The 27,816-nt window shown below is 42.6% G+C and overlaps 1 protein-coding gene across 1 annotated transcript in view; it reads right to left on the reverse strand.

Moving 5' to 3' along the window:
- Positions 1 to 1,615: 1,615 nt before the first annotated feature.
- The window catches only part of LOC145357397 (BICD family-like cargo adapter 1), a 31,973-nt gene continuing 5,772 nt past the window's right edge, over positions 1,616 to 27,816 (reverse strand). The window contains exons 3-10 of the mRNA XM_080210722.1: positions 18,973 to 19,089; positions 15,968 to 16,114; positions 14,601 to 14,786; positions 14,271 to 14,429; positions 11,740 to 11,862; positions 10,005 to 10,135; positions 7,837 to 7,957; positions 1,616 to 2,654 (exon numbers count right to left, since the gene is read on the reverse strand). Of these exons, the coding sequence (XP_080066848.1) occupies positions 2,475 to 2,654; positions 7,837 to 7,957; positions 10,005 to 10,135; positions 11,740 to 11,862; positions 14,271 to 14,429; positions 14,601 to 14,786; positions 15,968 to 16,114; positions 18,973 to 19,089 (1,164 nt within the window). The 3' untranslated portion in view covers positions 1,616 to 2,474. The remainder of the gene's footprint in view (positions 2,655 to 7,836; positions 7,958 to 10,004; positions 10,136 to 11,739; positions 11,863 to 14,270; positions 14,430 to 14,600; positions 14,787 to 15,967; positions 16,115 to 18,972; positions 19,090 to 27,816) is intronic.

Raw genomic sequence — 27,816 nt, forward strand, 5'->3', positions numbered from 1 at the left:
CTCCCTCTGACACTAAGGGGCAATTTAACATGGCCAGATCACCTAACCCGCACATCTTTGGACTGTGGGAGGAAACCAGAAGAAACCTACACAGACACAGGAAGAATGTGCAAATTCCACACAGTGACCCAAGCTAGGAATCGAACACAGGTCCCTGGCGTTGTGAGGCAGCAGTGCTAACCACTGTGTCACTGTGCTGCCCAGTGTTGATACATTGTGCTGTTTCCTCCAGGTGCATTCTTTCTTTCTAAGGTTCCACTATTTGCAGCACACTAAGAAAGTTAATGTTTCCTTGCAGTCTGTTTCTAAACTCATTAGTTTGTCATATGAAACAAAAACTTCTTACAGTGACGGTTATTGCCTGAAGAATGCACCAAATGTTGGACAAAGTGCACCAGGTATGATGGAGATTGCAGCTCTAAGAAGCAGAACAGTTGGTCCATAAATGGGACAGATGCCTGACAGACACATAGGGGGATGGTGTAGAGTACAGTGACAGGCACAAACAGGTAATTGCTGGTAGAAATGGGACAGTGGCAAGGGGAAAAGACAGAGTTTGACGCAAGCCAAGATAATGCAGCACACATCACCTAAAGCATTCACTGCCTCTACCACTGACACAGTGGCAGCAGTGTGTACCAACTTCAATATGCATTGCAGCAATTTGTCACGGCTACTTCAGCGGGACCTCCCAAACTTGCATCCTCTACCACCTAAAAGAACTAGGGCAGCAGGCATATGGTAAACCAACAGTTGCAGGTTCTTCTCCAATTTACATACCATTCTGATTTGACAATATTTGTCTTTCCTTTATTAGCATTGGGTCAAACCCCTGAAACACTCTGCCTAATAGCATTCTGGGTGTTCCTATGCTGCAGCAGTTCAAGGCAACTTACCACCACCCTCTCAAGGACAATAATAGGGGTGGGCAATAAATTCTGATCCTGCCAGCAATGCACGCATGCCATGAACAAATTAAAACAACATTGCTGACATTCCTGAATCGTGTAAGCATCTGGCTTCAATGTTTATGACTTTTGCAGTGCTTTGTTATGTTGAATTTGTTGTGACCTGATGGCTAATCAAAGTCTGACGGAGCCTAATCTCACCCTGCTCCACATGTCAAAACCTTGTCATGGAAACCTGGCTCCACTCCAAAGATTTTATATGCTGACTTCCTCATACTTGTCATTGTCTTAACTTTTTTTGAAAAGGCAATGTACGTGACGGTGACTGCCTCTTATAGACAATGCACGTGACCATTTTAGATGCAGTAAATTATTTTTCTTATAGGCACAATATATGGGTTTGCAATTATAGTCAATGTAAAAAACAAACAGACACCCAGAAACAGTGTTTTTTAGTGTAGTATAACGTCTAAGTTCTTTCTTTCTACACCAATATTTATTACCGTGCATATGATTGTCTTTCAAATTTAGTGTGTATGAGTATCTTTACATTATATTCTTGTGTATATAGCTGCCCGTCCATTATTGACAGTGAATATGTATTACATACCAGAAACAATGTATTTTGTATCCATCACCCAAGAATTCAATAACCACACTTTATTATGAAGTAATAAATAACATTTTATTCAACAAACATTACACGGCATCATCCAATCATTGGCGAACTTCCAGAGTGTGCTCTCAACTCTTATCAAGTATATATATTACAGTTTAAATAAAAAGAAAAAACTTCATATGCTGGAAATAAAAAAAACAAAAATACGCAACAAATTTGATACACCTGTAAAAAGCAAGATAGGTTAGTCATTTGGGCACTAACCTCCCTGTATAACACTTGGGTTCTGATTCATGTCCTTCACCTGAAATCTGAACCAGTCTTTCTACAGATGCCGATGAAACCTCTGTCTATCATCAGCTGTGTGTATCTCACTACACACTGCCAATTAGGAAAGCCACTTCTTTATGTTTATAACAAAACCTTAATTAAGCTCCAATTATGGAATTAAGAATTAAGCAACTCGTCAGTTTCTTCCAGCCTTGCATGAAGCTGGGTAGATAGTGTTACATTGTGTAAAATGAAAGCTTTTCATATCCATTGCTGTCTTAGCAGCTCCTCCGACTCCTGCTGTTTAACAGCATTCCTTGATAGTTTGTTTTGCGACTTATGCAGATTCCAGCCTGCAGAATCTCTGCAACACTAACCATTCACTTTTATTCAGCTTCAAGTCTTTTTACATTTTTGTTAATTTTTTTTCTCATTTCCTCTTTTCAAAATAATTATTTGACCAGCAGCCTACATCCCTGGCTTCAGATTTTCTCTTGACCAATTTATGACAAGAAATTTAATGACACATTCTATATATCAACCTTGGAGACAGCCGCTGGAGTTTTATTACATACTGAAGAACAATCTTCCAGTCTCTCGGTCGCGTAACATACAAAAGTGTTCAGGAGAGGCTGATAAAGATTATAATAAGGAAAGATGTCCGAGGCAACCACTGCTCACCTCTTAAACAATGACAGGAAGCCTTTTCCTTCGGGAATTGGATCCCTGGTCCTGTGAAGAAAGGAATGGTGACGTTTGGAATCCCTGTACTCATGATTTTGGGAGGATGCATTCCAGGCCTTTTCAGTCTGCTGCTGGGTTTTGAGTTGTTGATTTATCACAAATTGCATGTCATCCTTTCAATGATACAACAGAAAAGGCAATAGTAAATCCTTTTGCCCATCAGAAGGCTAACAATCCAACCATGTGCATCTACCAGTTTATAAGATCTGTGAATCCATTTTTTGATGTGGAGATGGCGACGTTGGACTGGGGTAAACACAGTAAGAAGTCTCACAACACCAGGTTAAAGTCCAACCAGTTTATTTGATAGTAAACCCACAAGCTTTCGGAAATGCTATTCCTTCGTCAGGTGTGGAAGGTTCTGATCGGAGAAGGGCATATAAAGCCACACACAGTTTACAGAATACCGATTAGAATGCAAGTCTTTACAGCTAACCTGCTATTCAAGTCTTAAAGATGCAGACAATGTGAATGGAGATAGCATTAGGCACAGGTTAAAGAGATGTGTATTGTCTCCAGACAGGACAGTAAGTGAGATTTTGCAAGCCCAGGCAAGTCATGGGGGTTACAAACAGTGCGACATGAACCCAATTTCCCAGTTGAGACCGTCCTCATGGGTGCGGAACTTGGCTATCAGTCTCTGCTCAGCGACTCTGCGCTGTCGTGTGTCGTGAAGGCCGCCTTGGAGAACGCTTACCCAAAGATCAGAGGCCAAATGCCTGTGACCACTGAAGTGTTCGCCAACAGGAAGGGAACAGTCTTGCCTGATAATTGTCGAGTGATATTCATTCATCCGTTGTCGTAGCATCTTCATGGTTTTCCAAATGTACCATACACCCAATGCTATCTCCACTCACATTGTCTGCATCTTTAAGACTTGAATAGCAGGTTAGCAGTAAAGACTTGCATTCTAATCAGTATTCTGTAAACTGTGTGTGGCTTTATGTGCCCTTCTCCGATCAGAGCCTTCCATATACCTGATGAAGGAACAGCGTTTCCAAAAGCTTGTGGGATTACTATCAAATAAACTGGTTGGACTGTAACCTGGTGTGGAGAGACTTCTCACTGTGTAATCCATTTTTTAACAGTCCATTTACATGTTTATCTATCAAATCTTCTATCAGTCTATCCAGCTAACTATCCCCGAAACCATCATTAGGCATCAATTCACCTTCTCAGTATTTCAAATGGGACATTAAACCAAAATCCCCGTCAGCTGGGCATGTAAGATCCTGCAGGGGGTTCACCCCTGAACCAACTACATAAAAACTGGCCATTTATCTTTTTACTGTTCATGGGGGCTTTTTATGTACAAGCTGGCCTCAAACAAAAGCAAATTGCATTTCAAAAGATCATCAGCTATGAAGTACATTGCAACATACTGCAGTGGGGGGGAGGGGGGGGGGGTGGTGGGGGGTAGGGGTGCAGTGGTATTATACTGGACTCGCAACTCAAACTCAGTTAATGATCTGGGGACCTGGGTTTGAATCCCACCATGGCAGATTTTGAATTCAATAAAAATATCTGGAATTAAGAGTGTAATGATGATCATAAAATCATTGTCGATTGTCGTAAAAACCCATCTGGTTTTCAAAAGTCCTCTAGAGAGGGAAATCTGCTGTCCTTGCCTGGTCTGGCCTACACGTAAGTCCCAACCCACAGCAATGTGGATGAGTCTCACATGCCCTCTGAAATGGAGGGTAGTTAGGGATGGGCAATAAGTGCTGTCCCAGCCAGTGACACCCAACTGTAAAATGAATAAATGAACAAAAGCTCATGAACGGTGCTGTGTAAATACCAGGGAGGCCGTGTGATGCAATGGGTAGCAATCCTGCCTCAATCTGAAACTCTGGGTTTGGGCCCCATTGTAGGACTTGGTACTAAGGAAGGTGTGTTTATAATGTGACCAAACATGTTGAGTATCAACCTGCAAAATCTTTTCCACACGCCAATGGCAGGTGGTAAAAGTAGGAAAGACTCCTGGTCTTGATGTGGAGTGGTGCCCCTCAAGCTATAAATGTCCAGAGACAGAGTAGGTACCTGTTCCAAGAAATTCCTCACTATGGGAATAAATGAAAGTTTGCCTTGTGCACCATTGTCACTCACCTGATGAGGGGGCAGCGCTCCGAAAGCTCGTGATACCAAATAAATTTGTTGGATTTTAATCTGGCGTTGAGAGACTTCTTACCATTAGGTTCAGGAAGAGAAACAACAACAGATACCAGCCTGCTACTTCTTTAAATCAATCTATTTTTTCACTTAACAGTCCATGTTAACACTGACAGAGTAACAATTCTTAGGTGAACCAATCTGTTTGTTTAAGTTACCAAATCAATAATTCAATTTATGAATCTATCTTCTTTTATTTATCATATATTCCACTGCACTGTTCAAACATGAAGGAATCAATCCACTTAACCCTCTCATCATTTCTCCAGTCACACATCACCGATCATCATTATCTTTTCTTTAAAATCAAGTCTGGAACAAGAGTAACTAGAAGGTTAACTCTACTGCTGCAAACAGAAGCTGAGATTGTAGCCTGATGGTTTATGGCTTTACAGAAAATAAACCACCAAAATGGCACTGTTCATGTCACAAGTAGTACAGGCTATTTAACACAAGTGATAGTGATTATATAATAAGAATGAGCTACAGAGCACAAGTGGCTCCACTTATATCAAAAATATTGCTAGCCATACAACATGTGACATTGGTTATGTAAGACGGGGGCTAGAACCACAGGTTATCTTCTGTTCCTCCACGACACAAATAATTCTAATTAGTGGTAAACCATTATTTATACAATACACAGGTGCATACATATGGATAGCCCCAGCAATTACAGTTTACTATCAGCAAGCTTCCAGAAACAATTATTTGGAATAGAATTAGTAGCCCCATAGAAAAATGTGAGTTGATTAGGAAGAGCCAGTATGGATTTCTAAAGGGGAAAATCATGTCTAACTAACTTGAGTTTTTTTTGAGGAGGTAAGGGTCGATGAGGGTAATGTTGTTGATGTGATTGACATGGACTTTCAGAAGGCATTTGATACAGTGCCACACAACAGATTTATGAGCTAAGTTATAGCTCATGGAGTAAAAGGGGCAGTAGCAACATGGATACAAAATTGGCTGAATAATAGAAAGCCGAGAGGAATGGTCAGAGCACAGTACTGGGGCTCTTGCTTTTCCTGATATGTATTCATGACCTGGATCTTGGTGTGCAAGAGACAGTTTCAAAGTTGGTGGATGGCACAAAACTTGGAAGCATTGTAAATGGTGAAGAAGACAGTGCAGAACTTCAAAAGGACATGGACAAGTTGGTGGAATGGGCTGAGAGGTGATAGATAAAGTTCAATGCAGGGAAGTGTGAAGTGATGCATTTTGGAAGGAAGAACATGGAGAGGCAATATAAAATAAGGGGCAAAATTCATAAAGGGATGCAGGAGATCTGGAGAATAGATCATTGAAAGTGGCAGGACAAGAGGAGAGAACAGTTAAAAAAGCATATAGTATTCTGGGTTTTATTAATCAGGGCATAAAAGTGCAAGAGCAAGGAGGCTATGCTGAACTTATACAAGATACTAGTTAGACCTCAACTGGAATATTCTGTACAGTTCTGGGCACCACACTATAGGAAGGTTGTGAACACATTGGAGAGAGAGCAGAAGAGAGAAGAATTGTCCTAGGGATGAGAAACTTTAGTCCTAAGGATAGATTGTAGAGGTTAAACTGTTCTAGCAGAGAAAAAGGCTAAGAGGAGATTTGACAGATGTTCAAAATCACAAGGGAGCTGGAAAGAGTAGATACTGAGTAACTGTTCCCATTCATAAAAGGATTAAGAATGAGAGGGTACAGATTTAAAGTGATTTACAAAAGATCAAGTGTGATGTGAGAAAAAGCTTTTTCACTGAGTGGTTTGCATCTGGAATGTACTGCCTGGAAGTGTGGTGGAAGCATTCAAGAAGGCATTTGATGATAACTTGAATAGAAACAATGTGCAGTGGTATAGGAAATGGCAAGCAAATAGCACTAATCCATGATGCTTGTTTGGTGCAGACACAGTCAGCCAAATGGCCTCCTTCCACACCATAACAATTCTGATTCTGTGACGTGTTTCAGATAGTGGCCAGATTATTCATTATTTAATCTTACTTTCTTCTGTTTGCTGTCCTAAATTCAGAGTGATTGAGACAAAGGCATATTTTATTCTTTCCTTCAAGGGTTGATTGAGACTAAGCCTTGGAGAGTGAAGTCACAGTAGCATTGTGAGGGAAAATAAAGACAGTAGCATTGTACTGGCATTTCCCAAGGAATCTACCCTGGTTGAGTTTCCACTGCTAAATCCTACTTTCCCTCTTTTCTCAATTGTCCCACTAACATTGTACTTTTTCTGCATTGTGCTACTGTTTTGCACTGTGTTGCTCTGCTCAGCTTTGCCTTTCCATTGTAACCCTGGCTGGTCCCCTCGCCCTAAGCACTGTCTTTTCCATTTCCACCAACCACACTGCTGTCCATTCCTCCTCCCACTCTTTCCAAATCAATGCTGTGAAATGTCATCTCATTCTTTGACCCATTTCTCGTTCTAACATGTTAATTCATTTTATAATTTTATACCCATGTGTTCAGTACATCACAAGACTATTTTACCAGTCATGTTGTATGAATGACCATTGAGACAGGTTTTGGAAATTGATGAGTTGAAGAGAATTTTTCTTTCAGGTCTGGGGCACCAACTCTAGTCTCACTCTTGCTCATTTACCATAACTATTAATATTTCTCTTTTTTGAGAAAGAATTTATGGACGATCAATCCCCAGTGATTTGTGGCCAAAGAATTCCACATTCTACCCATCCTGAGGACAGGAAGTGTTTTCTAACCTCTCCTTTGAATTTTGAATCCATTGCTAGTTATTTCTGGAACAGGTCACCAGTCTGTCACCAGAGGCTTATAGCTTGAGGGACACCACTCTACATCAAGTGTGACTGACCAGGAATCTCTCTCACTCTCGTGTGTTTAGAAGGATTTTCACATTGACACAGCCTCTTTGACTGCATTATGAATGCACCTTCTTTGGCCATCAAGCCCTGGGGTGGGACTTGAGCCTGGGACTTCTGTTTCAGAGCTGAGGAAGCTACCCACTTTGCCAAAATACCTCCTCATCCTAACATCTACCCTCTTGTTGTTGTTCTAATAGCTAGTGGAAACGTTACATCACTAGTTACCTTGTCACAATCCTTCATTTCTTGAAGACATCAATTAAATCATGCCTTGTATTAGCTGAAGACATACCTGCCAAGCTTCCAGCTCCTGTGATAGGCACACTTTCTGTTGAATGGTCTCCAGAAGCTGGGAGTTCAATGACTTCATATCCATTTGACACTTGAGCAGCTCCACTTCCACAGCGTTCTTTCTGTAAAAGCAAAGCCATTTCTTGTTGCTTTTTCTGAATCGACCACTACAAGTTCAAGTTTCTCATTCATTCCAGTGTTCAATTAAATAGGCCTCTCCTCCTTTACCCTTCCAATGATGACTGTGGTTCAGTTTGGAGCACTCTTACTGCGAGACATTTGGTTCCACATTCGAGTCCCACTGGACTGAAGCACAGGAATCGAGGCTGTCGTTCCAGTGCAGTAGTGAAGGAGTGCAGTGCTGTGGAGGTGCTGTCTTTAAGATGAAATATTAAATTGAGGTCTGACCTCTCAGGTGAATAAAAGATCCCTATTTCAAAGAAGGGCAGGGAAGATGTCCCCAGTGTCCTGGCTAATATTTATCCCTCAGTCAAAAAAAAATCACTAAAATCCATTATCTAATCATTATCATATTGCTATTTGTGGAAGCTTTCCACGTGCATGTTATTTGCTGCATTTCCCACCTTACACCATGATTATATTTCAAAACCACTTCATTGGCTGTAAAGCACTTTTGAGAAATTGGGCGGGATTTTCGGTCACACTTGCCCTAAGATTGGAAAATCGGGCTCGAGGTCAACAGATTTTTGCATGGTCTGTTTCCTGCCCGTTACAATTCCCAAATTCTGCTCATCTAGTCACTGTGAGAAACCCTACATCAAAATGAAAAGTACTTTTTCTTTCACCTATTCTATTGGTCACATCAATATCGACATTATGACTTAAAAACAGCACGACCACACAACTAAAATCCAATAACATCGGTGCCAGTGCAGGAATGGCAGTGGCTAAGATAATATTAGTCAACGACATCTTGTATCTATATTGAGCCTTTAATGTAGTAAAACAGCTCAAGACACTTCACAGGAACATTATCAAACAAAATCTGACACCGAGCCACTTGGAGATATTCGCATACATAGAACATTACAGCATAGTACAGGCCCCTCGGCCCTCGATGTTGTGCCGGCCAGTGGAACAAATCTAACGAACCTCTAACCTGAGCTATTTCAATGTTGTCCATATGCCTATTCACTGACCATTTGAATGCCCTTAAAGTTGGCGAGTCCATCAAAAGTTCGATCAAAGAGGTTGAGGGGATCATCTTAAAGGAGGAAAGTGGAGTAGTGAGGTGGAGAGATTTCAGAAAGGAATTCCCACCAGTTACAGATGCAGCAGCAATGCTAAAGCAATTCAAATTAGGTCTACACAAGAGGTGCAAATATCTCAGATGCCGTAGGGCTGGGAAACGTTACAGAAATAGGAAGGCACTGGAAAATAAGGATGGGAATTTTAAAATTGAGGTGTTGCTTAACTGGGAGTCAATGTAGGTCAGTAAGCAAAGGAGGAAATTAAGAACCAGGTTGCAGAATTTTGAATGATGTCAGGATAATGAAGGGCAGATGGTGCAAGGTTCGCCAGGAGGCACAGTAGTTAGCACTGCTGCTTCACAGCGCCAGGGACCCAGGTTCGATTCCCAGCTTGGGTCACTGTCTGTGTGGAGTTTGCACATTCTCCCCGTGACTGCAAGGGTTCACTCTGGATGCTCTGGTTTTTCCCACATTCTGAAAGATATGCTGGTTAGGTGCATTGACCCAAACAGGCACCGGAATATGACGACTAGGGGAAATTTCACAGTAACTTCACTGCACTGTTAATGTAAGCCTTACTTGTGACTAATAAATAAACTTTAACTTCAAAAAGGAGTGCTCGGAATAATGAAGTCCGCTGGAACAAAAGCATGAATGGGAGTTTCAGCAGCAGATCAGTTGCAGTGGGAAGTGTTATGGCTCAATGTAGATACAAGGTGACATTAACTGTCAAAAGTGTTATGGCATTGGAAATAGGTGGTCTTAATGGTGGTATGGATATAGAAGAAACATTGAACATAGAAGCAGGAAGAGGCCATTTGGCCCTTCGAGCCTGCCCTGCCATGTAAAATGTGGTCAGAAGCACATCTCAGGTCAAATACGACACCAAGTTTACTAAGAAATGTCCCAAAAACATCCCAGATAACAGAGAATCTGATAAAACAAGCTCATCACTCACTTCATTATCGCCGTGTCCCGTTCACGGATTGCTTGTTGAAGGTGCCGCTGAACAGAATCATTCTCCAGGCTGCTCCTCAATCCATCATTTTCTTTCCTGAGATTCACCAGATCCGTGTTTTGCATCTGCAACTAAAGGATACAATGTGATGTGATTGACAAGTGAAAACACAATGTGGACTCTGCAAGCATCAAAAACTACCTCACCACATCCATCCCAAACTAGTTTGTGGGAGCCTTGGCCTGGACTGTACATTGTGCCAAACCACGACTCATCCTCAATCCAATCAGAAATTGCGGCTGCAAATGAGTTTTTAAGTGGGAGTGGTCACCTAGTTAGAGGGACTTTTCAGACATGGACCTTGAGCTAACTGGATATTATGAGCCCTGTGTTAAATGGCTTGAAGCAATCATCATCCAGCTCCATGCTCAAAACACAAAATTAACAAAAGAATTAATTCACCCATCTCATTGGTCAGTTGGTATCAGAGGTGGAAAATTGTCACACTGATGCAAGAAAGGGTTCTCTTCTGACATTAAAGCACATTGAGCAATGTAACTGAAGCTTTAATCTATGTGTGGTTTAGTATTTCAGGCAGAAAATATAAATCCATTCTTTTACAACAGTTACAATTTCACCAGAAACCACAGAGCAGCAAGAAATATCCCAAACAGTGAGGGGACTCTTACCGAGAAATAGCAGAAACATGTGTTTCTCTTATGACAATCTGCCTTAAAAAAACCAAGGGGGCGTGTGTCATGCCATCATGCAGGGGGTGGGGCCCTCTTTAAAGGGTGCCCCAATCATAACAGGAAACATATCACAGACCTCCCCCCAGCCCACCACGGAGGCCTCAAGGCCTCCACCCTCGATTGGAGTGAACACTTCTCAACCCTCTTCCAATCATCGGCCCCTCCCCCCCCCTTCGATTACTGACCCCTTTCCCCACACCGCCCCACCCCCCCCCCCAAATAGTTGAAGCCGGCACCCACTCCCCTTCCCTCCAAATGGCCATCACCTGCTCCTTTATCTGCTCATGGTCCACATCCAAATCTGAATGAATCCTCCCTTCTGAGGCTCCCACTGAGCTCTGCCCCTATGACATGTTGGCACTGTCAATTTGGCACTGCCAGATTGGCATGGACATGGTGCCAACCTGTGCCAAGGGGTAGTGTCAGGGGCATTGCCAGGCATGGCTATGTCCCTCTCCCCTGGGGCTTATACTCACTTTTACCAACCCCCCAGGGAGACCCCCATGACAGATTCACTGTGAACCTGTTATAAATAGCAAGCCCTCCTCATCATGTCTGCACCCACTGACTATCCAGCAGGGTGGGGCTGTTGCTAAAGACATGCCAATGTATTAAAATGAACTGTCTGTGGCCCTGTAGTGCGTTTCAGGCCATTCCACTGGCGAGAGGCCAGAAGATTGGAACTTGGGAACTTGCCGACACAAATTATGCTTTCTGGACTTTGACTGTGCACTGCCATTCCCACAGACGCAGAGTGTGGGCTCAAAATCGTCCCCAGTCTCTTACTGGTAGATTCTAGCTTTTTTTGCAGAGCAGCAAGGGAGAATAGAGAGCCAAGATAATTTTGCTCTCCCATTCCCAGAGTCTATTTCACACCTAGACTCCAGGACTTTGCCTATCTCTTCACTGTACCAGGTGATTTATGTACTTGCTTACAGGGTGACCAGGGAACCAGTCTGATGTGGGGCAGCATGGAGCATTACCTGTCTCTGAAGCTCCTCAAGCATCTGCTGCTTCTCTTCATTCATTGCCTGTTCCTGTTGGAATTGTGGCTCTTCCCTCTTCAGCTCTTGCTGCGATTCCTTCAGATCGCCTTCCTTGAGAACCTATTAAAATGTTGGAAAATAGTTAAACAACTATATAAAAAAAAAAGACATTTAGCCCAATAAATGTCACAAGAATATCAGACAGCTTGTTCCATGACATCAATCTTATTCAGTCGGATTACATTTCTGGAATGTTCACTTAAGATCTCCAATATCATCAGATGGATCCTCAACCACAGAGGTGGCTGGTGAGACAATCCATGCTTACACTTGCCAATCTCACTGGCAGAAGAGTTCTGGCTTCTGAGTTGACTGATCAGCTCTTCTTCTGGTTCACAGTTCCCCACGTACCTATCCTTCACCTCCAGGGTGCATCTTAATCTTCATGCTGCATTGACTCTGCCAATCTTCAGGATGTTTACACCTTTGGAGCTGCCATTACCAGCAGCTGATGGTTGTGTTTGCAACCTGCCCTTAACCTGCTGCTGGCTTGGATCCTTCCCCTGTGTGTCAGTCAGACATGAGAGAGGTGGATTTGAGACCAGGAAGAGATCAGCCATGATCTGATTGAATGGTGTTGCAGGTTCAAAAGAATGAATTGCCCTCTTCTGTTGCTAATTCCTATCTTCCTGTGTTGTTCCTATAAGTCTAAACTGTCACCGTGCTGCCCTGGCTGAGGTAACACTTTGAAGCAATTAGCAAGTCCAGCCATTGTTGGTTACCCACAGACATGCCTAACAGAACCTTCTCTCGGGGCCGTGTCCTCATCTTGGGCAGGGATAATGTGAGGGGGGGGAGGTGTTCCTGGGGATGATGTGACATTGAAAAAGAGTCCAAATCTTGCTGCAGCACCTTTTCCCTTCCTATCTAACGAGACACCACGGAAACCAGTACTTAACTCTCCCACTGACAGAGACAAGCTAACACCTTAATCCCAGAGCTGGCAGATCAGAGCAAAGGCAGACTGAGTGGGAAACTTATGAAACTGACAGAGCTCTGGGTAGGATAACTGGACTTGCCATATTTTAATGAACAAGCCTACCCAACAGGTACAACAGTGGAAAGGTGGAGAGGGGGATTTGTTAGAAGTTTCCTCTGCAGTTACCTAATGTCTGAATGAGGCATTTCCAGATCTCACATGGAACAACAAGATGCTGAAGTAAAGTTCTTCCATTCCTCAGCCCCTCAGCAGACTGGCCTTATAGTGTCCACTATGATTCAGTGGCAGGCACTCTGGCCTCTGAGTCAGGAGTTCGTGGTTGAGCACAAAAATGGCTGACACTCCAGTGCAGGACTTACTCCTCCTACACTGCAGGAGGTGCTGTCTTTCAAGTGCAATGTTACCAGACTGTAATGCCTGGATGAGTGCAGCTCCAACAACATTCAAGATCCCTGACATCATCCAGGACAAAGCAGTCTGCTTGATTGGCACCTCATCCACAAAAATTCACTCCCTCCACCACTCATACACAGTGGCAGCAGATGCTTGGAGCAATTTACCAAGGCTCCTTCGACATCACCTGCCGAACCTTTGACCTCTACCACCTAGGAGAAGCACAGCAGCAGATACCTAGGGCACCACCACCCAGAGGTTTCTTTCCAAGTCATTCACTTTGCTGACTTGGAAATATATCACCATTCCTTCACTGTCACTGGGTCAAAATCCTGGAACTCCCTCCCTAGCAGCACTGGTGGACCTACACCACATGGATGCAGCGGCTTAAGGCGGCAGCTCACCACCATTTTCTAAAGGGTGGTAAGGATGGATGGTGCATATTGGCTTAGCCTACGTGAGTGAATATATACTAAAAATAAACATGGATCTGAATGGCAGCACAGTGGCACAGTGGTTCATACTGCTGCCTCACAGTGCCAGGGACCTGGGTTCGATTCCCAGTTTGGGTCACTGTCTGTGTGGAGTTTGCATGTTCTCCCTGTGTCTGCGTGGGTTTCCTCTGGGTGCTCTAGTTTTCTCCCACAGCCAAAGATGTGCGGGTTAGGTGAATTGGTCATGCTAAACTGACCCTTAGTGTCAGGGGGTCTAGCTAGGATAAGTGCATGGAATTGTGGGGATAGGGCCTGGGTGGGATTGTGGTCGGTGCAAATTGAGGAGCTGAATGTCCTCCTTCTGCACTGTAGGGATTCTATGATTCTACGAACTTACAGTATGCTAATTGGCTGCTGAATTGTAAAGTGCTTTGGGCTGCCCTGAGTATTGAAAGGGGCTATTTAATATCTGTCTTTCTGGTATTGCAAAGTGATTTTGATATCTTCCTCTCCAAGTCAGGGGACTGATGAAATTCTCTTTGATCCAGTAGGAGACATTCATTCATTCTTTCAACCCAGGTTTGATTTGAAATCAGATCCCAGAAGTGGTCACTCACTGTGAGCCCTGTACAACACTCCCAATGATCCATTCAGTCCCCCCCACCGAAGTTAATGGTCCATAAGTGGAGAGTGTTTTTTACCTGTGTAGTTGGGCCATGTACAAGGCTGTGTACCAGATTTTTTAGGTGAGAAAGGGCTTCCTGCAGACTGTACACCTGACATCCCATCAAACTGTCAGCATGCTTCCCAGCTGCCAGGCTGAGTAACTGCCGGTGGATCTTCACAATTTCATTTTTTACCTGGGGCAAGTTGCAGAAAAATTACATCAGATAGGTGGTTTAGAAACAGCAAGTTCAGCAAATCTCCTCTCTGGAGAAAGGGTCATTCATTTCAACTCCAAATTACTACAAGATGTAAAGTGTAATGTGAAAGGCCAATTCCAGTACATTGGCTCCAGTAGCTAGCTATACCTGATCTTTCTCAGCCTCCCAGATCTCAGACTGGGTCTCCAGACTCTGCTCAATTTCTGAATGAAGGGAGTCATTGTGATTTGTAGATTCCTGCATCATCAACTGCTCGCGTAGCTCCTGTATTCGGCTCTGTAACTGCCAATTCAGAGTCTGGACTTGGGTGCCATTCTCCCGTGACAGCTCTAGCTACAGGTAGAACAGAACAGTGAACACATCAAGCACATTCAGAAAGAAGATCTTTGCAATAGGTGTCATTATTGTAGAGATTTTGACATATTGCACAAATTTACAGAAGCTGAGACAGATTGGACAAGAAAAGACCATCTAGCCCATCAAGACCATGCCTGAACTGCAACCAAAATGTTCCCTTTTCCTCCAACTCTACCACCCTCCTTCTGAAGCTGCTGACTCTTCTGGGGGGACGCATTTAGATGGCATCTGAGTCAAATGGCCATTCTCAATGTTCAAAGCTACTATCACCACCAGATTATTCAACTATAAATGGCATCATGAGGCCCAAAGCTTTACTCAATCAACACTGGCATTCCAGCCGGCATTACTGGATAATTACCAGGATCAATTCAGAATTCTTACTCTCTTTCCCAAGGCCAGAGGAACCAAGATAAATTACAGCACAGAGATCAGCTAGCAACACACACACACACACACACACACACACACACACACACACACACACACACACACACACACACACACACACACACACACACAAGCACCGGAAGTATGGCACAAACAGGAGTCGAGTACAGTCCCGTTGAAAGTAAGTGTTAACTTGCTGATTAAGCTACAACTTCACAGTCACATGAGTAAGTGAGAAGTCTGTTGGCCTCACCTTTGAGCTTTAGATGCCGACTATTCTTGCTCACAGAAGCACTATGAAGGCCCGTCTAGAACGTGAATAAATGCACTCAGTACAGCCAACTATCCCAAATGCAGAAACTTCCGAAAGTCCCACTTCCTCTCTAGAGGATTAGCTGGATCTAACTAATTGGCAACACCAGTGGAAAGCTGTAAGTGTGTTTGTGTGTGCATAATTAATTGTATGTAATATTATGTGTGTATAATTTAGTTGTGTGTGCGCGCATTTGTGTATAATTTAATGCGTGGGTATATTACGTGTGTGTATTTGTGTGTGCACAATATTATGTATGTGTGTGTGTGCGAATTTCTGTACTCTTCCCCCTGCCCCCCCACCCTCGGCGTGTCTTGCAATGGTGGAAGTGCCCCTCCATTGACTGTGGCGGGATCTTGCAATCCTGGGAGGTCACCATCAGCGGGACTGGAGAATCCTGCCAATGGGAATAGCTGGAAAACTGTGCCCTAGAAGTCTGTCTCATGGATCTCACCTGCAGTTGCTGCTCAGTGTTCTTCTGCTGCAGCTGAGAGAATTTTCCTTGCATTGCGTCAATGCAGCTTTTCAGTGATAAGTTTTCCTTCTGCAGAGTGACTGCTTGTTGTTCCAGACTGTGTTTCTGCTCAGACAGCACAGCTAACTATCAAAAGACAAAAGAAGAAATTCATCAACATTCCAAATACGTGCCCACTTTAAAACAGCCTCATTAAGATACTACTCAATAAACCCTGGGCAGTGGGTGCAGCAAGATCCTAAATGTGTTCTCTGGTCTGAATTTTCATTCACTTTCTAAAAATGACCGTCAGTAAAACATTCTTTCCTTTCTCTTTCCACACCGAGGGGCCCAAGAGGTGTAGGCTTAATGGGCCGAAGGGCATGTTCTAGAGCTGTGCTGTTCTTTGTCCTCTAAGCTAGACAAAACACATGCGTACATCTAGCTAGTGTTTTTCCTGGAACAGGTCGCTAACCTGTCACCAGAAGTTATAGCTTGAGGGGCACCACTTTGCTTCAAGCGTGGCTGACCAGGAGACTTGACCACTCTTATCTCCTGCCATCAGTATAACGGAAGGATTTTTACAGGTTGACAATCAATCTGTTTGGCCAAGTTATGAACAGACCTCCTGTGCTTATCAAGTCCTAAAGTAGGACTTCAACCCAGAGCTCCTGGCTCAGAAACTTGATATGTCACAAAGCCTTCTCAGTAAAGCCAGTGGCCATAGGAATAGTTGACTGGTGAGTTTTTATCACTTGCCCTCACATCAACTCTTGGCAGTCCACAATTTAATATCACTAATAGTTCTCTATATCTCAATTCGATTAATCTATATAAAGACAGACTTGCATTTAAATAGCAACTTTTACCATCCCAGGAAGTCACTAAGTGATTGACAAACAATGAAATACTTCTTGCAATTTGCAAACAGAAAATTTCCACAAACAACAATACAATGTTGATGGAGTGATAAATATTGGCAGGACACCCTTGTTCATACTTGTTCAAGCAGCACTAAACCCACAACTTCTAAACTAGAGGCAACAATGTCACCCATTAAGTCCCAGTTGACATGAGAGATAAACCTTCTGAACTTGTAAACTGAAGAAGTTCAGGGCATGGATTCTCAATTTAAAGTTTATTTATTAATGTCACAAGTAGACTTATATTAACACTGCAATGAAGTGACTGTGAAAATCGCCACATTCTGGAGCCTGTTCAGGCACACCAAGACAGAATTTAGCATGGCCAATCCATATAACCCGCGTGTTTTTTGGACTGCAGGAGAAAAAAAAACCGGAAAACCTGAAGAAAACGCACACAGACATGGGGAGAACATGCAGACTCTGCACAGACAGTGACCCCAGCCAGGAATTGAACCCAGGTCCCCGGAGCTATGAGGCAGCTAACCACTGTGCCACCCCTTTGATGCATCTGAATTTAAAAATCAGTTTTATGTTTTCAATGTTAGTGCATGTGATTATATCATTGTTCCTATACCCAGACTGAGCCTTTGAGTAGCCAGATTCTTCAGTATTGCTGAATAATGTCTTGCAGCAGGTAGTCTATTAAATATTTAAGAGTATTAAAATATTAATGGGAAATCTTGATTTACAGGACAAATGTGTCCAGGCTGACAATGCTGTGCAGAGGAGGCACCTTTCAGATCAGTCCTTAAACGGAGTGTTTGTCTTCTTGTGCAGATGGATTTTAAAGATCATTTAAGGATCATCATCATTCAATTGCTATGATGCAGAAGGCCATTTGGCCCACCATGTCTGCACTGGCTCTCCAAACAAGCATTATGACTTAGTGCCATCCCCCTGCCTTTCCCCAGGACATTACTTGAATAGAAACAATCATTTTGAGATCTGACAGCAATGATCTTTCCAAAGAACAGCAGGTGTTTTTTTTTTATATACAGTGGCTAGGCCAATATTAATCCCTTATCCTACATATTAAAACATCAACTATCTCATTGCTGCCTGCATGATCTTGCTGGGCACAAATTCACATATGTTTGCAAAACAGGCAGCACGGTGGCACAGTGATTAGCACTGCTGCTTCATAGCACCAGGAACCCAGGTTCAATTTCTACTTGTATCATCCCTCAGTCTGAAAGTTGTGCTGGTTAGGTGCATTGGCCGTGATAAATTCTCCCTCAGCGTATCCGAACAGGCACTGGAGTGTGGCAACGAGGGGATTTTCACAGTAACTTCATTGTGGTGTTAATGTAAGTCTACTTGTGACACTAATAAATACATTTAAAATAATAGGGTATCCTTAAATTATTTAATTGGATAGGCCTGAGAATGTGTCAGGTGCTATACAAAGACAAGTTCTTTCTTTGATGCATCAGAAACTTTGAACACTTCAACATGAAGATTATTAAAGTTCCAACTGAGGAACTCAGGCTACTTGTAAGTGCCATTGGCTATTTTCTAAGTGGGTACCCCTTATTTCCAAACAGCCAGATAGTGAGCCTGCTTCAAGGTATGAGGAGGTTAAGAAGGATGGGGTTTGCAAATTTAAAGCATCACAGCAGCTGTCTGGGAATCTTGTGCACCCCTGCACAAACAATTTTTTTTTGGTTGGACACCAACTACACATTGATGGACTAGAAGTGGTCTGGTTGAGGAACACACTGGGCGATGTGTGGGTGCCTTTGTCATCACGTATGTGCAATACTGACATTCGAATGATGGTAAGGGTTGCTGTTCAAGCAAAGACTCACCCTGAATGGCTTCGTTTGTAGAAAAATTGATTTAATTACCTGCCCTGGCAAACAAAGTATACGTCACCTATCTTCTGCATCTATGGGTGGCTGATTGTGAGCTTTCATTGTCTACAGCAGAGCCTGGTAGGAACCTGAGAAAGAAAACCTGAAGGTTGTGATGACTTGGACAGTGATGTAGGTTCACTTGGCAACAGGACAGGATATGGCAGTGGACTACTGGCCCCGTAGCCAGCTGTTGTGCAGTCTCTGACTCAGGTTTCATACCCACCTCAGCATGGAGTCTCTGTGCCCTTGTTGCATTCTCATTCCACAGAAATTCCTTTCCCATAAACCTGTCTCTTAAAGTATGGATCTCGTGATTGAGGGTTTGCTCCACCTTTGCTGCCTGGATAAAGAGATAAATCAATTACTCAGGTTTGGCTACCATGTCCATTCCTTCATACACAATTCACAAAAATCACAGTTTCAATTGTATACAAAAGCTATTTAAAAGAAATTCAAATACATTATGAATGTTGTTCATTACATACATGCCTTAGATACTTGATCCTAGCTCACATTTCCCACTATTGTTCGTAGTTATCAATAAACAATATTAAAATTTACAAAAGATAATGGAACAGATTTGCTTGATTATTTGTTTGTAAAGGCACTGTTTTCTGTAACATTGAGGCATGTAGAGTGAAGGCTTCAGGGCCACTTCTTGACTTGTGTTGAATTAAGTGATTTCAATTGGATAGCCACTGAAGGACCTCATCTAACCTCAGTATTCCTGGATGAGAAAGTGTTAAAAAAAACATCCAGAATGATGGATCCTGAGTAAATAACTCTTACTGGGAAGAGTAGGAAGTCAGGTAACAGCTAGGTCAGTGATGGCTATGCATCCTGGCCTGTCAATACTTACTGTGAAGTCACCTCTGGTGGTTGAGGATATTTGAGATGCTCCTAACATGGGCAGAACCATAACTCAACATGAATCAGCACATTCAGTAGAGGAGAGAGAAAATTGGAAACATATACATAGCCAACAGGGAATGGATACAGCAACAGCACAGGGAAGGACTCCACAGCTGTGAATATAATTGGTTTCTATATTTTCTCAGTCTCTTTACAAAGTGCCAGCCCTGCCCTTTTATCCCTCAGGCAGTATCTCCATTTCATGACTCAGCACGAAGATTTCTGTTGGGCCGATGTTATTGTTATCTCTGTGTAGGTCCCATTTCAAAAACAACAGTACCCGACAGAGGCAGCTACTTCCTAGATCAAACACAATCAATGTTATCACCAGGACAGTGTGTCCTGTACTGAGCAGATCTCAGGGAAAAGTTTCAGGAAAGCAGGAAGGAAAAATCTGTGTGTTTTATATACACAGTCTCAAATGGAGAGAAGGGCTGAATGTGTTTAAAACTGGCTGATCAACACCAAGAAACAAGTAATTTTCATACCTTCAGTACTTTCCAGTTTATCTTATAAGAAATAGGAGCAGGAGTAGGCCATCTGGCCCTTTGAGCCTGCCCCGCCATTCAATAAGATCATGGCTGATCTGTCGTGGCTCAATTCCACTTTCCTGCCCTCTCCCCATAACCCTTAATCCCCTCGCTTATCAAAAACCTATCAACCCGCGTCTTAAAAATATTTAGCGAGGCAGCCTCCACCACTTCAACGGGCAGAGAATTCCAGAGATTCACCACCCTTTGAGTGAAGAAGTTCCTCCTCAACTCCGTTCTAAACCACCCCCCCTTTATCTTGAGGCTGTGCCCCTCTTGTTCTGTAATATTCCCTAATCAAGTAAAGCTTCTGTCATAGAGGCCTTGTGAGCACATTTATATCTGCAGCCAGTATATACGTTCAAAGGATCACCATCTGTGCTTATATTTAGAGTTGCCATTCACAGGTACTTGCCCTTACACCACTTCTCAACATATTCCAATCCCAACACCACAGCTAAACAAGTATGTGCTCCTACACAACATTTTTACATTTATCTGCCCCTACATGGGCACCTGCCCCTACATCACACCTTTGTAGGTACCTGTCCCTATTAACACACCTCTATTGGTACCTGCCCCAATATCACACATTTATGGGTATCTACCCCAATATCACAACTTTATGGTTATCTGCCTCAAATCACACCTCTATGGGTACCTGCCACTATATCACATCTCTGCAGGTGCTTCCTCTGGTGTTAAGTTTGTGTTTATTAAGTTTAATTATTGTTACATCTCAGACCAAATGTCACAAGGTTGAATACAAAATAAATTTGCTGTCCTTTGCCCAAGTTTTAAGCCAGCATCCTATTGGGCCAGTGCGGTATTTTTCCTTTCCCCATCCCAAGCATCCTGTGGTTTTGTAGTTGAAGATGTCAATAAATGCAAACTAATGTTGCTCTGGGGAATTTTGTGCAGTGATAAATTCAGAATTGGATTGAGAGTGATCAAATCCTTTCATATAGGACCCCACTCTTAGTTGATTTAATGTTCCAGACAGAATTACTTCAGGAATACCCAGATTTACTTACGGGTGTCAGATTTTCACAGTTACTATCACTCTCACTGAGTCAAAAGGTTGAGGCTTCATGTCCCATTTCAAAACTAAAGTGGACACCATATCGTGCCAAGTCAGTATGGATCTAAGGCTGATCACCATAAAGCAGCTCCTCTAGGGAAATGGCATCATAAAGAGCACTCAGGCAAATTGTACATGAAAATAAACAGGTTGTTGAAAGACACATTACTTTTGTTTAAACTGCTACAGCTGCTGTTTATCTCTCTCTCTCTCGCTGTCTTTTTCTGTGCTTCTGAAGTTTTGGCAGCAAACTACAGCTTCTCCTTTTGTACCAATTATAAACTCTGTCATTTCTCTTTTGAGTGGTGGAAGGTTTCTTCAACAATTTCTGCAGCTTTTTTTATTTTTCCCAACTATTGGAGTGTCTTAAACAGATAGACACCACATACACAACAATCCCTCATCCATTTCTCCATTGTGTAGAAAAGAATAAAAGACGTTTTTCTATTTCATTGGGCAGTTCAGTTCAGAAGCAATTGTGTTTTATTTAATGTGCTAGTATTCTTCATTGTTTAGAAGTGACAAATTACTTCAAAGACCAATAAGTATCCAGGAGATAGAAGATACCGAAAGTTTCTTTCTAGGGTGAAGTTGCAAAATCTAAGGGCACCTTTTGGCATGTGGACATCATTGTCAGTGGTCACAAAAACAGTTTTAAGTTGGACACGGGTGCAGGAGTATCCAATCTTTCTGATACAGCACAGTGGCTGAAATCTGAGTTTTTACAACCTTCTCGACTGCGCGGTCTGGTCCACTCAAACTGCGAGGGCAGATGGGTATTATACTTCAATGTAATGGAAGAAACTTACCAACTGCATTATTCATAATCAAAATTGCTCTTTATTAAGCAGAGAAGTGTGTCTGGATTTGCAACTTCTTTAGGCACCTGATGCAGTAGAAACCAAAGTCAACTCTGAATAGTTTGAACTAGTCACCATAGAAAAAGCAGCACAACTGCAGTCAGAGGAAAACATTCTGCACTACTGTTTGAGGAGCAGGTGGATGAAGAAGACCAGACCAACACAATGACCATGTCGCTGGAGAAAGATATTCTGGATGGTGCACTACTATTTGAAGAGAGAGTGGATGACAGTCATAACCAAGATACTAGTAATGAGAGTAATCAGAACATAACTGATGAATGTGACCAGGGTTCTAATCCACTTGACTATTCTGGTTAAAAACATCAAACAACCTGGTGCAGGGACTGACTTTCACCAAGTGAAAGCAGAAGATTTGATATTGGCCAGAGAAGTGTAGAACATAAAGCTCACTCTCAAACTCTGCTGAGAAGGCTAAAGAGGAAGTGACTGAAACTGCTGATCTACTACTTACTGATCTCACACACACTTCAGATGTACAAGGAAGTGGAACTTTTCTGAATTGACTGAAAGTAGCAGAACAACAATCTGACCCAGGAAGATCTGGTATAATCTCAGAACCCTAGATGACATGCATCTCTATCCCAGCTGTAATCTTTGCTGCTGAAACTCTGAAAATGCCAATCCCAATGCACAATTAACTCTCACTGAGATGAATGCAGAGTGTGCACTGGTCAAACATCCACAAACAGGAAGACAAAACCTCACAATATTGACAGAGAGACCAGTAACTCCACTTCAGAATTACCTTCACTCTTGAGTGTAATTACATTCAGAGAGCAGGTGGCATAATGGTTAGCATTGCTGCCACACAGCACCAGGCACCTGAGTTCAATTTCAGCCTTAGGTCACTGTTTGTGTGGAGTTTGTATGTTCTCCCTGTGTCTGCTCAGGTTTCCTCTCACACTCCAAATGATATGCCAGCTAGGTGGATGGCCATGCTGAGTTGTCCTTTAGTGTCCGAAGACGTGTAGGTTAGGTGTATTAGCCATGGTGGATGTTTGGGGTAATGGGGATGGGGTAACGGAAAGGGCCTGGGTAAGGTAGTCTGTCAGAGGGAATCAATGCAGGCTCGATGGGCTGAATGGCTTCCTTCTGCACTGTAAGGATCCTATGATACTGTGTACTTAAGCAACATCTACTTTCAGCAAGTAACAACACTGGCTGGTTCAGAAGATTGCAAACCCAACACAGTTATGCATATTAGCAGATGCTAACTAAACCTCATTTCTTCAAAAAAAAGGGGGAACCAGTAACATAGCCACAAATAAGAAGAAGAAACAGAGAATGTCTGTTCATCATCTTTATACTGTGCCCAAGAAACTGGAATCTGTCTATTGATTCATGTGCTTCAGGAAAAACAAGGGAAGACATACATCCTTAAAAAGTGTCAAGAATAGTTGGAGATTGATGCCACTGGTTCAAGTTTTAAGTTAATTTATTAGTGTCACAAGTAGGCTTAAATTAATATAGGGCAGCATGATGACACAGTGGTAGGGTAGCACGGTGACACATGGTTAGGGTCCCGGGTTCAAATCCCAGCTTGGGTCACTGTGAGGAGTTTACACATTCTCCCTGTGTCTGCGTGTTAAATGCATTGGGTATGCTAAATTGCCCTTTGGTGTCAGGGGAGCTAGCCAGGATAAATGCTGGGGTTATGGGGATAGGGACTGGGTGGGATTGTTAGTGCAGACTTGATGGGCTGAATGGCCTCCTTCTACACTGCATGATTCTATGATAATACTGCAATGACGTCACTGCAAAAATCTCCTACTTGCCACTCTTTGATGCCTGTTCAGGTACAGTGAGGGTGAATTTAGCACGGCTGATGCACCTAACCAGCATGTCTTTCGGTCTGTGGAAGGAAACTGGGGCACCCGGAGGAAACCTACACAGACATGGGGAGAACCTGCAGATTCTGCTCAGAGAGTGACCCAAGTGACCCAGGCCAAGAAATGAGCCTCCGGGTCACTGGTACTGTGGGACAGCAGTGCAAACCACTGTGCCACCATATCACCACCACCCTCCCCCCACCCCAGCCCATCCAGACCCTATCCCCATAACCCCACACATTTATTGTAGCTAGTCCTCCTCACACTAAGGGGCAATTTAGCATGGCCAATCCAACTAACCCACACATCTTTGGTCTGAGAGAGGAAACCAGAGAACCCAGAGGCAACAGACATGGGGAAAATGTGTAAACTCCACACAGACAGTGACCCAAGCCAGGAATTGAACCCAGATCCTAGGCACTGAGAGGCAGCAGTGCTAACCACTGTGCCCCAGTATATGTAAATAATGAATGTTAACAAGTAGAATGAATGAGTTGAGGGGGCATGTAGTATAAATGGTTAATAGCTATTATGCTAATAGCTAATATACATCATCATTGTTGTCAGATTCTATGCCTCTCGAACTCAGAAGGTACCTCCGGAAAGAGCCACCTCCGGAAAGAGCCTTGTTCTTAACTGTACGTAGTTGGAGATAGTTAAGAAATGTTTATAAGTTGCCGGATGTCTTATTTCCAATAGTTAAACACAGCCTGGAGAATGTCTTCTATTTCTGATATTGCTTCACATACAGGACATAGCAGGTGCAGTGCACACAGGGTGCAGTATTTGATTTATTGTCACATGTATTAGTATACAGTGAAAGTATTGTTTCTTGCACGATACAGATAGTATAATTGTTAACAGTAGATTATGAAGTGCATTGAAAAAAAAAATCTTAAACTTCCAAGGGAGAAATATATTGGAGTGAGTTTAGTATTTCCTTGGCTCCAATTGCTTACCTAATTTATGCCCACTTCTTCCCATTTTAAGTTGGAGCATATTCTAATATGATTGGAAGGATACTTGGGCATAACTTGGCATTGGTAAATAAGACACAGTTCTGGCTGCTATTTTGGATTCAGCTTCAGAATTACTTAGAGGAAGCCATGGTGTATGCCAGTGGTCCCCAACCAGTGTGCCACAACAGACTGCTGTCCCTGGAAGACCACCCCCAGCACTCCCACTCTAAATGTGCCACTAAAAATAAATTCAAAAAGATTCAAAACTCCTGTAATTAAACTAAGACTTCATCTTTAGCTCAATGGATGGCACTCCAAGACCCAATGAATCTTAGGCCTCCCGTGCATGCACCACCTGGGAAAGAGCCATACATGGACACTTTAGGTTTTATATTGGTCAGGCCCATGCACATGACCAATGGGTCTTGGAGCTGAGGACAAAGGTCCCATGCACCTGCACAAGAAAAACTCAAAAAGAGTGCAAAAACCCTGGGAGAAGCGGGAGAGACAGAGAGAGGTTTGTTGAGAATTAATCACTCTGCTGTCCCTGCTATCACCATTAGGTTCTTCATTATTCAAATGCATGATTTTTTGGAACATGCAAAATTGCCCCAGCAGCCACACCTGTACTATTTTAAACTTAAATAATAAAAAGAAGCAGGTCAGAGTCTTGCCTGACGATAGTTTACATTACAGCATTGGGTGGGGAATACAATGCTAGCAGCTTTGTGCAATGACGTTCACAGAATTAATCAAGGCCAAAAAGCATTTAACACGATGACGTTACTGAAGATTTTTCAGCACAATAACATATTGTGCAACCCACGCACGGTGGACTTGACATCAATAAAAACTCATGAGCGAAGCCAACATAGAAACTCGTGAGAGACTGGTTAGCCAGACAGGGCTGCCAGGAAAGTGCCAGCATGAGAGCAAAATGATTCACTTCAAAGTGTCCATTCCCTAATGGGAGTTAATGATGGAATCTCCACTGGAATGCACTTAATTAAAACTCATTTCCTTACGTTCCTGTTACTCCAGCAATGCACGATTGCACCCATTCAGACAGTTTAGGATCAAGCTGGACATGAAAACCACAGGAAGCAGTTACCCTTTTCTGCATGTGCACCCCACGTCTTCTTCAGTAGCTGATTAGATGGCCCTCTCTCTGCCCTTGAAATGTGCGCAAAATATCCCAAAGCCAGTACAGAATAAACAGCTACAGTCTGTCATCAGAACAAGTTCTATTTCCTCAGTTAGAATATGATTTCGATCAAACACATCAATTAAGGTATTTTTCTAAGTTTACATATAGGATGACATTTGAGGACGAGTGGAGCAGATTGAATTGAAGAGAGACGGGTTATTGTCATTGGCATTGAAAGACAAATGGCACTGAGCTACATGCTGTTCATCAATAAATTTCAAAGTGGGAGCCACCTTCTAAAGTGGGCAGTGCAGTCATCAAGTTATTTGAAGTATAAAACAACAACTTGCACGTACATAATGCTTTTAATGAAGGAAATGTCCTGAGGTGCCTACAACAGTTTAAAAAAAATTGATGCCAAGTTAAATAAGGAGATAATAAGAGAGGTAACCATAAATTTGGTCAAGAGGGAGAGTCTTGCAAATGCAGATGCGCTTAAGGAGCGAGAAACATGGTCCCAGGTGACTGAAAGCTTGGACACTCAAAGGGTGAAGGGACAGGGGGATTCAGTGAAACAGAATCTTGTTGAGGGAGGGAGGGGTGGGGGTGGTTATGTTACTGAAGGACATTACAGGGATGTGGAAGGATCAGGCTACAAAAAAAAAGGGACTGAAACACAAAGATGAGAATTTTAGTTGCAAATGCTGAGGGACCAGAAACCAATGTAGGATAACACTGATAAACCAGGAGTTGGTGAAAGATAATGTATAGGAAATACAGTTTTTAATGAGTTGAAGTTTATAGAGAAATGAAGATATGAAGCCGAACAGGGCAACAGTGGCATTGTCAGTCTATCGATTACAGAGACATGGAAAGAACTTGGTTAGTTGAGTTAGCTGAAACACTAGAGAACACAGTTGCATTGAAGTACTGAAACATGAAGAGATGGCACTATTGATTCTGTTATTTTAAGTTCAAGGAAACTGCTGCTGGTCAGTTAATGGTCTCTGAATCCAGGAAATATTTGTTTCAATTAGCCCCACTAATGACATAAGATATTTTGTTAGTAAACACAATAATTAGATAAGCTTTATTTTGGATTCAAATAATCAGTTGAGATTACTGGTGTTAACTGCAGCCACTATCAGAAAACACATCACATAAAAGGCTAGTGGAAATATCCCACAAAAAAATGATGGTTGCTGGGGGCCAATTGACATCTTCAGGAGGGAGATGGGTAGACTTTTGTCAAGTAAGGGTATCAGGGGATATGGTTTAAGAGTTGGTAAAATGATTTAAGATGCAGATTAGACGCACAGTGAAACAAGTCTAACAGCTGAATGATTTATGCCTGTTCTATGTTAGAATCACTTACTGCACTACTCATTAAAATTATACATTTTGAAGACCTGTTGAAACTTGAATACCTGAATGCAGGCTGTTTATTAAATAATCTCTCTGCTTCGGGCGCAAGTATAGCAGGATGAAAGGATTTCTTAGAAGTACAGTTCACAGCAAAATGAATAAAATTGGCCATTCTACTGCCAACCCTTGAAACAAAGCCAAGATTTTTTCACTCAGTGGCTAACAGATCTCAGTATTACAAGATTGAATCTTGTTGTTTATTCTCTTTACCTGTGAGGTCTCTGTTTTCTTCAGATGTTCATTTAATAGAAATCTGACAATAGACCTCAAGTCTTAACTCTGCCCAATAAGCTGGCTATA

This window comes from Carcharhinus amblyrhynchos, chromosome 23 (assembly GCF_965287045.1).
Source record: "Carcharhinus amblyrhynchos chromosome 23, sCarAmb.v2.hapA, whole genome shotgun sequence".
NCBI lineage: Eukaryota > Metazoa > Chordata > Chondrichthyes > Carcharhiniformes > Carcharhinidae > Carcharhinus > Carcharhinus amblyrhynchos.